Source organism: Anabrus simplex, chromosome 1 (genome assembly GCF_040414725.1).
Source record: "Anabrus simplex isolate iqAnaSimp1 chromosome 1, ASM4041472v1, whole genome shotgun sequence".
Taxonomy (NCBI): domain Eukaryota; kingdom Metazoa; phylum Arthropoda; class Insecta; order Orthoptera; family Tettigoniidae; genus Anabrus; species Anabrus simplex.
The window spans coordinates 1,460,603,895-1,460,619,192 of NC_090265.1; the positions used below are offsets into that span (position 1 = coordinate 1,460,603,895).

At 40.9% G+C, this 15,298-nt stretch overlaps 1 protein-coding gene across 1 annotated transcript in view; it reads right to left on the bottom strand.

Moving 5' to 3' along the window:
- LOC136858423 (uncharacterized) overlaps positions 1 to 7,478 on the bottom strand; it is a 38,757-nt gene extending 31,279 nt beyond the window's left edge. The window contains exons 1-2 of the mRNA XM_067137951.2: positions 7,386 to 7,478; positions 7,180 to 7,203 (exon numbers count right to left, since the gene is read on the bottom strand). Coding sequence (XP_066994052.2) covers positions 7,180 to 7,203; positions 7,386 to 7,440 — 79 coding nt within the window. The 5' untranslated portion in view covers positions 7,441 to 7,478. The remainder of the gene's footprint in view (positions 1 to 7,179; positions 7,204 to 7,385) is intronic.
- Between the last annotated feature and the right edge of the window lie 7,820 nt (positions 7,479 to 15,298).

Here is a 15,298-nt window from a genome sequence, read left to right on the forward strand (position 1 = left end):
TAGAGAATGAGAACACCATTAGTCCTGAAGTCACAGCATGGCAGGAGCAGAGTCGAAAAGAGGCCAGCCCCCTCATTGCCCTATAGGCTTCGTGGGCCCATATCTCAAATGCCCGAAATAACTTCCATAAAAAGTCAAATCGAGAGTTATAGCGGACTGCTGTACCCGATGACAACGTTGCGAGGAAAAAGGATGATGAGATTTGGGACATGGAATATACGAGGATTAGCTGGAAAGGAGAATGAACTGGTGGCAGAATTCCATAGAGCAAGACTTGTAGTGCTGGCACTGACAGAGACAAAAAGGAAAGGCTACGGGGTGGATACAATAGTGAACGATCATGTACTCATTTATAATGGAGTTAGAAACAGACTAAGAGCCAAATCAGGAGTAGCACTGCTGGTCACCAAGAACTTCAGAAACAAGATTCAAGAATGGGAATTCCACATACAGTAAATAGGACCATCACAGTCAGTATACGATTATATTCTGAGATAGAGCTGATGACGTTTATTGTGGTTTACGGAATGAACATCGATGGAAGAAAGGAGGAGGAGGAGGATAGGTTTCAGGAAGAGCTCCAGAATGTGATGGACGATACTCGAGGGGAAATCATTGCATTAGGAGATATAAACGGCAGAGTCGGACACCAGCCAGATGGAAGTGGCGGAGAGGGGGCTGCCCTCTTCTGGCCTCTGCCCCTGCTATGCTACGACATCAGGACTAATGGTGTTCTCATTCCCTACTCCCTGAGACATTTTCTTCCTTCAGGTCTTACAGCAGAAGGCATGGTGAACGTGTAGTTAACAACAATGGTGAGAGGATTGTTGATTTCTGCGTTGCCTATTATCTCGCCGCAGTGAACACCTTGTTCCCACATAAGGTGATACATATGTACACGAGGGAGAAACCCAGCTGAGATGAACGCTACATCATAGATTATGTGTTAGTGAAGAGAGATCACCTCCAGAAGGGGACAGATTGTTGAGTTTACCGTGGCTACGAAATAGGAAGTGACAATTTTCTCTCGATAACTACAATGGAAACTACAGCAAAGGTAGAGAGAAAACAACCTAAGAAGAACAAGTAAGAAAATATTAAGGTCTACAAGTTAAGAGAGAACAAGGAGATACGGGAGCAGACAGGAAGTGGAGAAGGAGTGTCAGACGATAGAGGAGAGGATCAATGGAATGGACCTGGAGGGAAAGTGGAACATGTTCAAGAAGATACTACTAGAAGCTGAAAGTAAAGCATGGGTAACAACAAAGGTGCGGAGTACAAGAAAAAACAAGCTGGTGGAATGATGACATCAAGGAAGAAGTAAGAAGGAAAAAGGAAATATGAAAGAAATACTTGAGAAGCACGGATTCCGAGGTCCATGAGATGTATAAGGAACAAAGGAGAAAGGTTAACGACCTAGTGAAAATAGCGAAAAGACAGTCTTGGGAAGAATTCAGGCAAAGATTGGAGAAAAATTATAAAGAGAACCAGAAGCTATTCTATAGAGCACTGAAAAACATGAGAAAGGAGAAACATTGCCCTCTAAAATTTATAAAGACAAGGAAGGGAAAATCATAACAGAAGAGAAAGAAATAATGGAAAGTTTTAAAGAATATTTTAATGATTTACTGAATGGAAATGGGAATGAAAACAGCCCATGGCCAAGTGAGGAAAGAGAGGATACGGCGAGAGGAGAACAAGAAGAAGGAGAAAACTCGTGGATAAATGAAATGCAGTTGGATGTTAAAGAACTCAAGAATGGAAAGGCCCAAGGGCATGATGGAATCGCCCCAGAAATGATTAATAACTTGGGAAGGAAAGCAGAAGACGTTCTATTCAAGATTATGGTGGAGGCCTGGAAATCAAAGAAGGTACCTAGGGATTGGGATGTAGCAGTCATCATCCCCATCTTTAAGAAAGGAGACAATCGAGATTGCAGTAATCATCAAGCATATCGTTGTTATCAGGGCCTGGGAAGTTCTTCTCAAAGATCCTGAAGACTAGATTAAGAAAGGAGGTAAAGGCTAAACTTGAAGAAGCCCAGTGTGGCTTCCATCCAAGTAGAAGCACGGAAGATCTCATATTTACTGTTAGGATGGCCAGTGCAAAATTACTGGAGAACAACAATACCCTTCATTCTGCCTTTGTTGTCCCGAAACAGGCATTTGACAAAGTCCTGATGACCAAATTCTGGAAAGTCCTAAAGGAATATGGAGTTAGCAAGTCACTTTGCAGTTCCATCACGGGTCTGTGTAAGAACTGTCGGAATTATGTGCGGACAGGAAATGTGAGGTCTGCAGAGTTCACTAAGAGACAAGGAGTCCGGCAAGGCTGCAGTCTTAGCCCCCTTGTTTTCATCGTGCACCTCGACCAAATTATGAAGCTGTATCATGAGATAATCAAGAAACTGATTGTCGGAAATTACGTCATGCGGCCAATACGACTTTTTGACCGGACATTTGCTGATGACCTGATTGTTGTTGCCTCCAGTGAACAAAACCTACAACACAACATCAACGTATGGGTGGAAGAGCTTAAGGAAAAGGTATGGGGGTGAATGTGGACAAGATAAAGACTATAGTTAACGGTAGGAATGAGGAGAGATGCAGTATCGTGGTCGATAGTAAACCATTAGAGCAAGTCACCAAGTTCAAGTATCTTGGCTCAATCATCAGTTCAGATGGGAAGATAGAGGATGAAATAACAAAAATAATAGGAGCAACAGGGCGTCTGTTTAATGCCATCCGAACAAACTTCGTCAACAAGAAGGTGATCTCTAAGGGCACAAAATTAGCCGTTTACAAATCCACCTTTGTACCCACATTGACATATGACTGAGAATCCTGGGAGCTAACAAAAAGTACCTAGAGCAGAATCCAGGCGGCAGAGTTCCTCCGGAAAGTAGAGTACAAAAGCAGGGGGGACAGAATCCGGAATACAGCCATCAGGAAATTATTGAATATGAATCCACTAGAGCAAACCGTCCAAGAATACCAGTTGAGATGGTTTGGCCACGTCCACCGAATGTCGACAGACCGCCTGCTGAGGTTAATGAGGAAGGTGAGAGTGGAAGAAAGGAAGGCTCGAGGAAGACCGCGAGGAGGAGATTAAAGAAGCACTGCAGGAGAGGGGACTCTCTGTACGAGAGGCCGTTGCCATTACCGGAGATAGGATGAGATGGAGATTTCTGATATCCTCGACACCTCATGGTACAAGAGGACAGGATTAAGTAAGTAAGTAAGTGAGTAAGATTGTAATTTCTAGTAGATATCGCTATTATATCACCTTACATGTGCAGGGATGGTTATAGAAGCGATTTAATGATGGATTTGTCACACAAAATAGACATATGGAACATTTGGTAGTGATTTTCATCATTCTCTCTTAAGGTAGATTTTGGCGCTTAGCACTTTCTGAATGTTAGGTCTTCAAATGTCAAAAGGTGAACATTTATTTGTGTTATTTCGAATATATTAGTTGGAAAGATATCCAAAGCCATTTCTTTCTCATCAAATGTGCTAAATTACTTCTTAGTAAAACCTGAACCTTTCTTTCTGCATTCCATAAATAAATCGTTTTCAAGGATTTGTTGTGGATTTACAACTGCTCTCAATTATATCAAATGAGCAATATTCCTTCATTGATTTTTTTTATGTGATGGATGAACAAAGATATAGATTTTGAAATCCAACAATGAACTGAATGGAACAATTAAAGCAATGTTACAAATAGAGAACACAGTACTTTTTCAACAGAACCCATTGCTAAAGAAATTTAACTTAAGAGCTTATTTTTATTTGAAATAAATGACAGTTACGTTTATTAGCATATTTGTGTGTGTGTATGTGTTAACCTATTTGTCACAAGCATATATATGATAGAGTTGCTTTGTAAGTTACGTACTTGTATCCGTTTCTATACGTTAACATAATCTATTTCATTTTCCCATTATACACAATCGAACAATCCAGGGCGCATGCTACTTGACTGGAGAAGTCAGAATTGCCAGCCAGAAATTATGAAAAAGGCACGGTACAAGCGTAACCATTGCATTGGAAAACATATGTAACATTCCATCGTACGATTAATATTGAACACTAAAATCTGATAGCTAAATATTTGGGCAGATAGCTGTTACCGGTACCTTTTCAGGCCCGATACATTTGAACAGTATTTTTATATTTTCTGCGGTGTAAGTTTAATATTGAACAAATTACGCTTATTGTACTGTTGAATAATGAAGGTTAAACAATAATGAATTAAAATTTCTCCGTCAGCTACTAAAGAAATTATTAGTGTATACAACAGTCTAACAGTCCAACACTGAAACGTCCTAATTTCATTTTACCATTCACCAGCAAAGCACCATTACCACGGTTTCAAGGACAATAATTACCCTATGGAATCCAGTCATTATTGTTTTGTATGTATTTTCATACATAAAGAAGTATAGAACTGGTTGGAAATATTTTGTTACTAGTAGTAAAACAGTATTTGTCTCGGATAACACGAAGGTTACTGTATCGGTGCCCGGATCATTAGTGTTCGACCGCGTAAACCAACAAACCTAATCGTCTTCTGAAGTTGTTTCACAAACTATTACTTTGAGTGATATGAAATGTAACTCACGAGAAAGAACAGCAAGTAGATGGATAGATCAGGCGAAGAAGATCACTGGTCTACCACTTCAGATCATATTAAAGAAATATGAAAACCGCTCGGGATGGAGACATCTCGTCAAGGTTGCGACACGAAAATGATAAAGTTATGAGGTCACGACGCTCAGTAATGAGCATAACGACTAATGATGATGATTTCAAGTAATGTTTACCGTTATTGAATTTAACCGGTGGTAAGTTGAATTACATATAGTTTACTGCATTTTTATGAGTAAAATGGAAGGTCATGAAAAAATATTGATTTCAAAATATCTATCCTTGGGCACTCCCCTTTGAATTAGTTACAGTTATTCCGGCAGAAATCATGAACATTTATTAAAATGACCCAGTATACCTCTTGCCAGAGTGAAAGATAGGTCAAAATTGATTCGACATTATTACTTCTGAAAGTTTAATGTAATTCTCTGCTATATTAATTTTGCACCCTATATTTTGGAATTGTCGAATCTTATGGAATTCGAATAAATCAAATAACAAGTCAACAACCTCTGGGTATCAACGACGTTAGAAGACGGGAAACCTTGTTACGGCGTTGACAGTTGCTATTCTGGCATGGATTGTCCCTCTGTATTGAATTTATTACATGAAAATGAAAATCCACAACCAATTTTCAGTTTCGACCGGGTCAGGAATGAAGTAAATGAAACCCCATCTAGCGGCCTGGATAGGAACTGTGCCCTCTGACGAAACCTGTCGCACTTCTCTAGGGCAGTGATTAAGTGCTGACAAATGAAATTAAAAGATTTTAGAGAGTGTTGCTTGAATTAAATATGACAGAGATAACCTGGGTACCCGGAGAAAAGCCTGCCGCGCCTCCGCTTTGTCAAGCACAAATCTCAGATGGAGTAACCGGGATTTAAACCAATGAACCCAGCGGTTAGAGGCAGGCGAGCTGCCGCCTGCGCCAAGAAATCCGACTGTCTACAAATTCTAATTGCACCTATTGTCACTACAGTGGAGTCCTGCACACTCGACCTAATTTGGACTGCGAAGATGCCGAGTTTTACGTCAGGAGGAGTAGGTTTTTCACAACTTCATTATACAGCGCATTATCCAAACGAAGGACACAGGAAAGTACAACATGCCCTAAAATAATGTTAAAAAATTAAAAATAAACTTATATACAAAACTGAAAAAACGGATATTTATTTGTAGAAAAGAACGTAATAATGCTTGACTGTCTCTCGCACTCATTTCGCCTTCATGCAGGTTCGTCACGTAGGCGACGGAGAAACAAAATGGCGATGTAATGGAGCATCCATTCCTTAAGCGGTCTGTAGTCCTTCACTGTGAATCATCTTTTAAAATTTTTACTTTGTCTTCCATCTCTTTGTCTTCTGATTCATCTTCATTTATATCTTCATTCTCTTTCACTTGTGCAACAATTTCACTATCTAAAAGTTCACAGTTGTCAACCTTCACCATCCATCCTCCAACATCACCACTAGTAACATCTTCGCAGCCTGGAATTTTCTTCAATAAATAAACTATTTCAAAATTTTTGTATCTTCCCATCTGCGTCTCTTCAGAGGAATAAATATATACAATACTGTAGTTACAATAATACAGTTCTGTAATTAAATATGCAAATATTGTTTGCACTGTTTAGGAGAAGTCAGAAATTAGAGTATTACAGTCCAGCTAATAACAGACCATATTATTTCAAAGATAATGTTCTGTTTGACCAGCAAAAATCATTTAGCAATTGAAAGAAGACTAAAAACACTAGTGTTCGTCACGTTGTCGAGTTATACGAATATCGAGTTATCGGGAGTCGAGCAAGCGGGATCTGATTGTACTACTAAACCCATTACAAACTGTTAGACATTATTATTCAAAATAGTACAACAGGATGAGTTATGTATTATGCGTAATACAAACAAACGACTCTACACGAGAGATAATTATATATATCCTAAGGAGAAACCACAAGAGCATTCTATTTCGCATATCATGTACTATCAAATAACTATCATAATGAATTGAAAATAATGCCAATTGAATCCAACTTGGGGGACATTTTCAAGGGGAGTTTGAAACAAATAATTAGGTCAAATGATATTATAGCAGAGTATAAGAATTTGGAATTAATAAATAAATGCGATGAATGAATATCAGAACGGAAAACTCTCTGAAATTTCTTGAGTTTTGGTCAAGATCTCTCAAGTAAGAACTTCAAAAGAATATTTTCTTTGTATATTAGCTTTTTAGAATTATAGAGTGACAAAGTTTTGAAGCATATCAGAAAGATAAAATACAGTCTTGAAAGGTACGTTTCGTAAAACAATTGAATAATATGGGATAAAGAATTCAACACCTAAACGAACTGTCAAATTCGCAGTATTGCCCTCACAATACTGTACCTAATCTTACAGGTCATCTACACAACAAAATAAATGATTGCTTGTTACTAAGAGCTCTTGGATAATATAGAGATGTCTGTACTTCCTCTTTAAAGAGCAATAGTATGGATAATAGTACCAATTAGTTAATAACTCACCGACAATATCGTCCCATTGTTGCGCTGAAACAGAATTAAATAAGTATAAATAGTTTGTGGAATAACTTATTATACAAGGTAACATAAACTACGTTTGCTACACGATTTTCAAAGAATTCATTAACGATATTAAAACATACTACATTATTTAAAACATATTTAGATGTAGCGTGATGAAGTATTATAAGCTGTACTTTTTATATTACCATAAAGGGCCGATACACCGATACAGAGAAGTAAGCTTAGTTTTAGGAGAGACATGCTTGATATTACTTCGAAGAAGTATCGAGGGTGACGTTCAGCAACACCTCTGACGATATATATACTGTACATATACATGTATATACCAATCAGAGAAGCTAAATTGCTGTTATTACCTGCTGTTATAATATTCACACAGCTGTTACAAGAATGACACATGAGACGCTTCACTGCCCCCATGTACACACCTCATCAATTTCTTCAAGCAGGAATTTGTTCCCTTTTTAGAGAATGAAATATTGCCAAGAGCACCTAATTAAATAAATGTAACACGGTTCTTAACATCCTGACCAGCTCACCACGATATAATATCCTGCTTTAATATAAGCACAATAAATTTAGAAATTATCGGGCGAGTTGGGCGTGCGGTTAGGAGCGCGCAGCAGTGAGCTTGCATCCGGGAGATACTGTGTTTGATCCTCAACTACCTCCACCATTCCATCCCCTAATACAGTGTTTCCATGTTTATTATGACGAGAAGTTCACAAGGGTAAACATTCAAAATTCTATTTGAGCTAGACAAAGAATGTAGTGATAGGACATGGTTTTCTAAAATTATACAAATTAAATTCAAAAATTTCCCAGTCTTGCTTAGAAACAAGAAAAATTATAAATAAAACGGAGCTCGCTCCGGTAAAGGATGATATAGTGCATTAAATCTGTAAGTACTAATTTTTGGAAATTGTGTAATTAGCACCATCTACTGTTTTCGATCTGGAACTAAACATTTCTTGTATATTAATGTATTTTTTACAATGTTAACCGTTCATGATATAGAAAAAGCAAACCCCATCCATGAGTTTCGCATCTATCATCTATGAGACGTTACTACGCTCAGGTGGCCTTCTCTTGAACTACATGGGTACGTGTACATTAAAGTGCTTTGCTTGGAAAGGTTGTACGGAGGTATATTTAGAGGAATGTGGTGTACTGGTTAGCGGTGATGGCACTACATGGAGCTGGAAGCCGACTCAGGATGACACGGAGTTGTTAGTTTTAAAATAAATAATTATTATAAATAAAGGAACAAATCAAACCCCATGGCTCAACAGCCCCGAAGGGCCATGGCCTACCAAAAACAAAGGAACAGAATGAAGCAATTTAAATTCAAACTTACCACATATTGCAATAGGAGATGACTCATGGTTGAGAAGTATTATAATGGATGCCCGGATCTGGTGTGTTTATCGTAGAGGCAGCATAGAATCGCGATCGAGGGGAGTATTCGTACTGTTGAAAGGAAAAGCGTAAGCTATTAAAATGTTCATGTAAACATGAAATTGTACGTTACTTGAGGTTTTTGGGATGTACAGACCTGGAAAAGGTGATGATAACGCTTACGCGGCGTTATTTGATAGCGTAATAATCGATTATTTGGGGAACGGAACATAAAGGAACGTGACTTTATCGGGTGATCTTTACTTACCAAATGTTAACTGGGAAGGTAATGAAAATGACAGAAAGCATGACCAAAAAATAATAATTACGCTAAACTGGGAAGGTCAGACGTATTAAAAAACTGATTGAAACAAACTAGAGGAAAGTTCTAGACGTGGTGCTGATAAAACCAGTGGAAATCTATAGAGAAGTGATAGAAGGTATAATTGAAAACGAAGCTTCTTTAATGGAAATTGAAAAGTAAATATGATTGAAGGAAAGGTTGTAGAAGTAAAACGTTCAAGCTGTGCCATATGTTTGATAAGAATAAGGGAGATCTTAAAAAGTTATGATGATCTGTGGAAAATGGTGAATGAAATTTCAAACAGTTCATGGGTAGGTTTTAAAGCAGTTGTTTAGGAGTGTGAAAACTGGTATGTACCTCTAAAGGTGGTAAAGAAAGGTCGAGCAAAGAAATAAATGAAGATTTGCTATGGCAGCCCCATTGTACAGAAAGAAATCGTAATAAACGTAAACGGATAATTACGGGCAAGTCAGCTCCATATGTGTTGCATTTAAGCCCTGGAAAATATTATTTTTGATTGTATTAGACACGATTGCGCAATTACTGTTTGATAGAAGGCAGTTCGGGTCAAGGAAATGTTACTGAAATGTTATTATAGCGAGGCTCCTCTTGTAGGATTCCAGCACCATACAAAAGACTAGCTGTAGCATCCGACGTTGCGCGGATCGTTTCTCGAATGTTTTCCTTTAAGATTTGTATCACCAGTTAGTTATGTGGGAAGTGAATGTTTGCAGAATTCATTTTTGGGATGTTGATTTTCATCATCATCATCTGTTTACCCTCCTGGGTCGGCTTTTCCCTCGGACACAGCGAGGGATCCCACCTCTACCGCCTCAAGGGCAGTGTCCTGGAGCTTCAGACTCTTGGTCTGGGATACAACTGGCGAGAATGACCAGTACCTCGCCCGGGCGGCCTCACCTGCTATGCTGAACAGGGTCCTTGTGGAGGGATGGGAAGATTGGAAGGGATAGGCAAGGAAGAGGGAAGGAAGCGGCCGTGGCCGTATGTTAGGTAGCATCCCGGCATTCGCCTGGAGGAGAAGTGGGAAACCACGGAAAACCACTTCCAGGATGACTGAGGTGGGAATCGAACCCACCTCTACTCAGTTGACCTCCCGAGGCTGAGTGGAGCCCGTTCCAGCCCTCATACCACTTTTCAAATTTCGTGGCAGAGCCGGGAATCGAACCCGGGCCTCCGGGAGTGGCAGCTAATCACGCTAACCACTACACCACAGAGGCGGACGGGATGTTGATTTTACCATCTATTATGTAGTTTTACAGTTATTTTGATGTGTTCGATTTCAAGTTTTAGATTATTTGATTTTCGAGTAAAACTTTGTCGTTGAGGAAGCTCCAATTGACTGGGAAGTATCCGATCCTTTCAAAAAAGTAATAAGTGATAACTGTACGTACTTACCGGCCGCGCTATAGACACGATGTACACGATTTCAACTGTCATTGAGATTGTCACCAATCAGCCTTGCGACCCCAAAAGCAGTGAATTCATCACTAACCTCGGTCATTTTGGACTATGTACTATCAAACCCCTCTCAGTCTCCCGTCTCAGTGGAGGCTGAACGCGGACTTAAACGGTAACCAGAGCATCAAAATTCGTCTCAGCGGCACTGGAGGCCAGGGTTCGGTTCCCGGCTCTGTCACGAAATTCGAAAAGTGGTACGAGGGCTGGAACGGGGTCCACACAGCCTCGGGAGGTCAACTGAGTAGAGGTGGGTTCGATTCCCACCTCAGCCATCCTGGAAGTGGTTTTCCGTGGTTTCCCACTTCACCTCCAGGCAAATGCCGGGATGGTACCTAACTTAATGCCACGACCACTTCCTTCCCTTTTCCTTGTCTATCCCTTCCAATCTTCCCATACCCCTGCAGAAGCCCCTGTTCAGCATAACAGGTGAGGCCGCCTGGGCAAAGTACTGGTCCTCCTCCCCAGTTGTATTCCCAGACCCAGTGTCTGAAGCTCCAGAACACTGCCATTGAGGCGGTAGAGGTGGGATCCCTCGCTGAGTCCGAGGGAAAAACCGACCCTAGAGGGTAAACAGATAATTAAGTAGAAGAAGAAGAAGTATTCATTTATAGAAAGAGGAGTTACCTATTGGAATAATTTAGCAAGGGAGATGTTAGATAGATTTCCAACTACACATTTTTTAATTGGTGGTTTAACGTCGCGCTGACACATTGAAAGTTTTGGCTACGCAAGAAGTGGAAATGGTTAGGATTGAGAAGGAAGCGGCCGTGGCCTTATAGTACATGCCCAGCATTTACCTGGTGTCAAATTTGGTAACCACGGAAAATCATTTGCTTGGCTGCGAATGTGGGATTCGAACCCATAATCTCCAGGATGCAATCTCACAGCTACGCGACCATGACCACACGGCCAAATTTAAGTAAATACAACGTAAACAATTGACAGTGAATCTACCACCAAGGGGCACAGCCCTAAATACAGATCAGTGATAAAATTATTGATATATTATATGAAGCTATTCTTAGACATGCCGTAATGAGCTCTACAAAAAGGGCTGAACGTAATTATTGATCTCTTCGACTCTTAGACTGTATTGTTAGTGTCACGCTGTAATGGCCACCCGCTGAAAGCTCTCTTATCTCTAGCTGCCTTTTTTTTTTTTTTTTTTTTTTTTGCTAGTGGCATTACGTCGCACCGACACAGATAGGTTTTATGGCGACGATGGGATAGGAAAGGCCTAGGAGTTGGAAGGAAGTGGCCGTGGGCGTAATTAAGGTACAGCCCCAGCATTTGCCTGGCGTGAAAATGGGAGACCACGGAAAAACATTTTTTTTTGCTATTTGCTTTACGTCGCACCGACACAGATATGTCTTATGGCGACGATGGGATATGAAAGGCCTAGGAATTGGAAGGAAGCGCCGTGGCCTTAATTAAGGTACATCCCCGGCATTTGCCTGGTGTGAAAATGGGAAACCACGGAAAACCATCTTCGGCGCTGCCGACAGTGGGATTCGAATCCACTATCTCCCGGATGCAAGCTCACAGCCGCGTGCCTTTAACCGCACGGTCAAATCGCCCAGTCTAGCTGCCTGTAATTTCGTGGGAAAATATTCTGAGTGTACGCAATGAGATTGTGTATGCATTATAGCGAGAAGACCGCAACGTATTATTTTGCTTCTGTGGAATAATCATGCTGAGAATTCAGAACTTTCATATGTGTACATGGTTAAGTTTTAGAGCACTTTCCACTCGTAATTTATGGTAACAACACATTCAATATCTAACGTCATTATTGATACTATTAATCATGTCTAGGTAAGTAAGTTCACTATACCCTACCTAGCAGATTACAACTACAAAATTTAAATTTCGTGCAAAAATGTCAAAATACAAACATTAATCACTTCAGCAATTATTTGCATTAGGCACTAGTCGGGATAAAGTTGAACAGCATTATTTTATTTACTGTGGATACAAGTTAGGTTAATGACACTAGTAGCATGCATTATAACTCCAGCAATTCAAGCTCAGGTACTTCTAGACAGGAAGCTGGTACGAGTGATGTACTGTAAGTCATCTACAAAGAAACAATATAACGGCATGTGGCCACCGAAGATGCCTTGTGCAGGCCTTTCGAATTGATGTCATATAGGTGACCTGGGGGTCTGTGAGGATGGAGCCCTTCCTATGATGAATTCTAATGCCAAAGACGGGCCCAGAGCCGCTGGAATTAATCAATGAATCCTTAAAGTCATCGACCCACCCGGGAGTCGGACTCAAAGGCCAACATGCTAAAAATTTAGTTAAAGCCCGAACAAAGACTTAGTGAGAATAGTTTATATGATGCGCTTTATTTTGAGACTGAAAACAACCTTTGAGCACAATTGTCCTATGGTTCATTCATTTTGTAAATATTTCACATGACTGACAATATTGTACACAACGGTCGAGTCTTGAAGCGTGAGATTTGTCCCCAATTTTACTGAAGTTGTAAGTCATGACAATACTGCCATAAGAGAAAATAATGACAGCTATGAATTTCAGACATTTGCTAATTTACCACACATACCAACAAGACAGTGTGCAAAATTTACCGGAAATTATCGTCTCAAACTGTGTAGCTGATAATAATAATCCTCACCAAACTAGATATTATAATGACTTTGTTGAAAGCAGCAACTTCCCACATGAGCAAAGAAGTGTACATACAGAATACATCAAAAATATTACAGTCCAAAAATTTATATTTACACCTTCTGACACTCTCCAATATTGTAGTGTCAGAAGGTGAATGTAATGGAATTGCCAGCTTACCGCGGAAACGAACCAGTGTTAATGCGGAACACTCTCATTTGACCAAGGAAGAGACGGATGGGAATATACCCAGAATAGATTAGAGAAGCAAAGCACAGCAAAGTCACCTCCGTACAGGCCATGAAGGCCCTTGGAGGAGTGGAAGGTAAAGGCTTCCACCATTGTTAACATCGGCACGTGATGGGGTAGAGTGGTTAGCATTACGCCCGGCCGCCTTTGCCCCCAGGAATTAACCTGGTACTCATTTTTTGTGTAGGCTGAGCGAACCTCAGGGCCGTATGCACCTCCGTAAGTGGAAATCTCGTTTCTTAAATTTTACGACTTCCTGGCGGGGATTCGAACCCACGTCCTTCCTGGCGAACCGAGCATGCCTTTACCGCCTCGGCCAGGCAGCCCCTAGCCCCTTAGATTAGAGAACAACGAAAGAAAATATGCCAGCGGAATGAACCTTATATCAACCGACAACGCCACTGATCAAAAATAATTCGAGATTTTTTACTACAGATCAAAATAGGATAAAAATTGTCTAGAAGGGAGGAAAAGTCCACCTCTGTGGTCCAGTGGTTACCGTGATTAGCTGCCACCCCTGGAGGCACGGGTTCGATTCCTGGCACTGCCACGAAATTAAAAAGTTGTACGAGGGCTGGAACGGGGTCCGCTCAGCCTCGGGAGGTCAACTGAGAAGAGGTAGGTTCTAATCCCACCTCAACCATCCTGAAAGTGGTTTTGCGTGGTTTCTTACTTCTCCTCCAGGCAAATGCCGGAATGGTACCTAACTTAAGGCCTCGGCCCTTCCTTCTCTCTCTCTTGTCTATCCCTTCCAATCTTCCCATCCTTTCCACAAGGCCACTGTTGTTGAGATTAGCAGGTGAGGCTGCCTGGGCGTGGTACTGGTCATCCTCCCCAGTTTCATTCCTGACCGAAATTCTCACGTTCCGTGACACTGTCCCTGAGGCGGTAGAGGTGAGATCCCTCTCTGAGTCCGAGTGAAAAACCAACCCTGAAGGGTAAACAGATTAAGAAAGAAAGAAAGAAAGAAAGAAAGAAAGAAAGAAAGAAAGAAAGAAGGCAGGAAAAGCGAGTATAAACGTTTTTGAGACTTGCCCTACGAAAGAAAATAATCATGCGTTGGAAATAAAGTAATCGTGAACCAAGTTAAGAGAACTTATGCCTTTGGGGGAGTACCAATGTATAAACAATGCTTTACCTAGACACTTGGAATATCAGGGGATCGCATTGATAACTCTCTTAAGAAAGGCAAAGAACTAGAAGGAACAATTAAACATAGGCGGGGTACCTCAGGGTAAACATACTGTATCTGATCCTATGGTGAAAGACATTATGAAACACATTCCTAAATTTTCTAATCAAAAGGCACATTATTGCATTATTATAGATCTGAAATATGTCACGTTTCTAGTTACGTTTGTACTACACTAAAGAACATGGAAATTGCAACACCCAGAAGGAGTGGTGCTACATTGCTGCAATTGACCATGCAGGACGAGTGTTCGATTGTGATTCGATGATTACACTTTCAGGTCCCTATGACTGCAAGATTGGACAACAGTCAATACAGGATGTGCCCACCACGAGCTGCAATACATTGATGAATTCGTCGAGGCATGGTGTCAATAAGGCCCTGGATCGCTTCCTGAGGAATTGTGGCCCATGCTTGCTGCACTGCACTTGTTAGTTGTTCCAGAGTTGTGGGTGGCTGAGGACGGTTGGCCAGTTGTCGACCCATCATGTCCCACACATGCTCAATAGGACTGAGGTCCGGGTAACTGGCGGGCCATTCTAAGGTTGTGATGTCGTGGGGAGCTTCTCTTGAGATGCGTGCAGTGTGAACCCGGGCATTATCCTGATGAAACATCCCATTAGCAATGTTCGCCATCACAGAGTCAACCACTAGATTGAGTACCCTATCAACGTACTGTCGAGCAGCCATAGTGCCCTCAACAAGCACTAATTGTGATTTCACATTAAAGCCAATAGCTCCACAGACATTAATGCTTGGTGTTGGCCCTGTGTGCCTCTCGACAATAAGATCTGTGTGGCCCCTCTCCCCGGTACGTCGGCGCACACGATTCCGGCGATCAC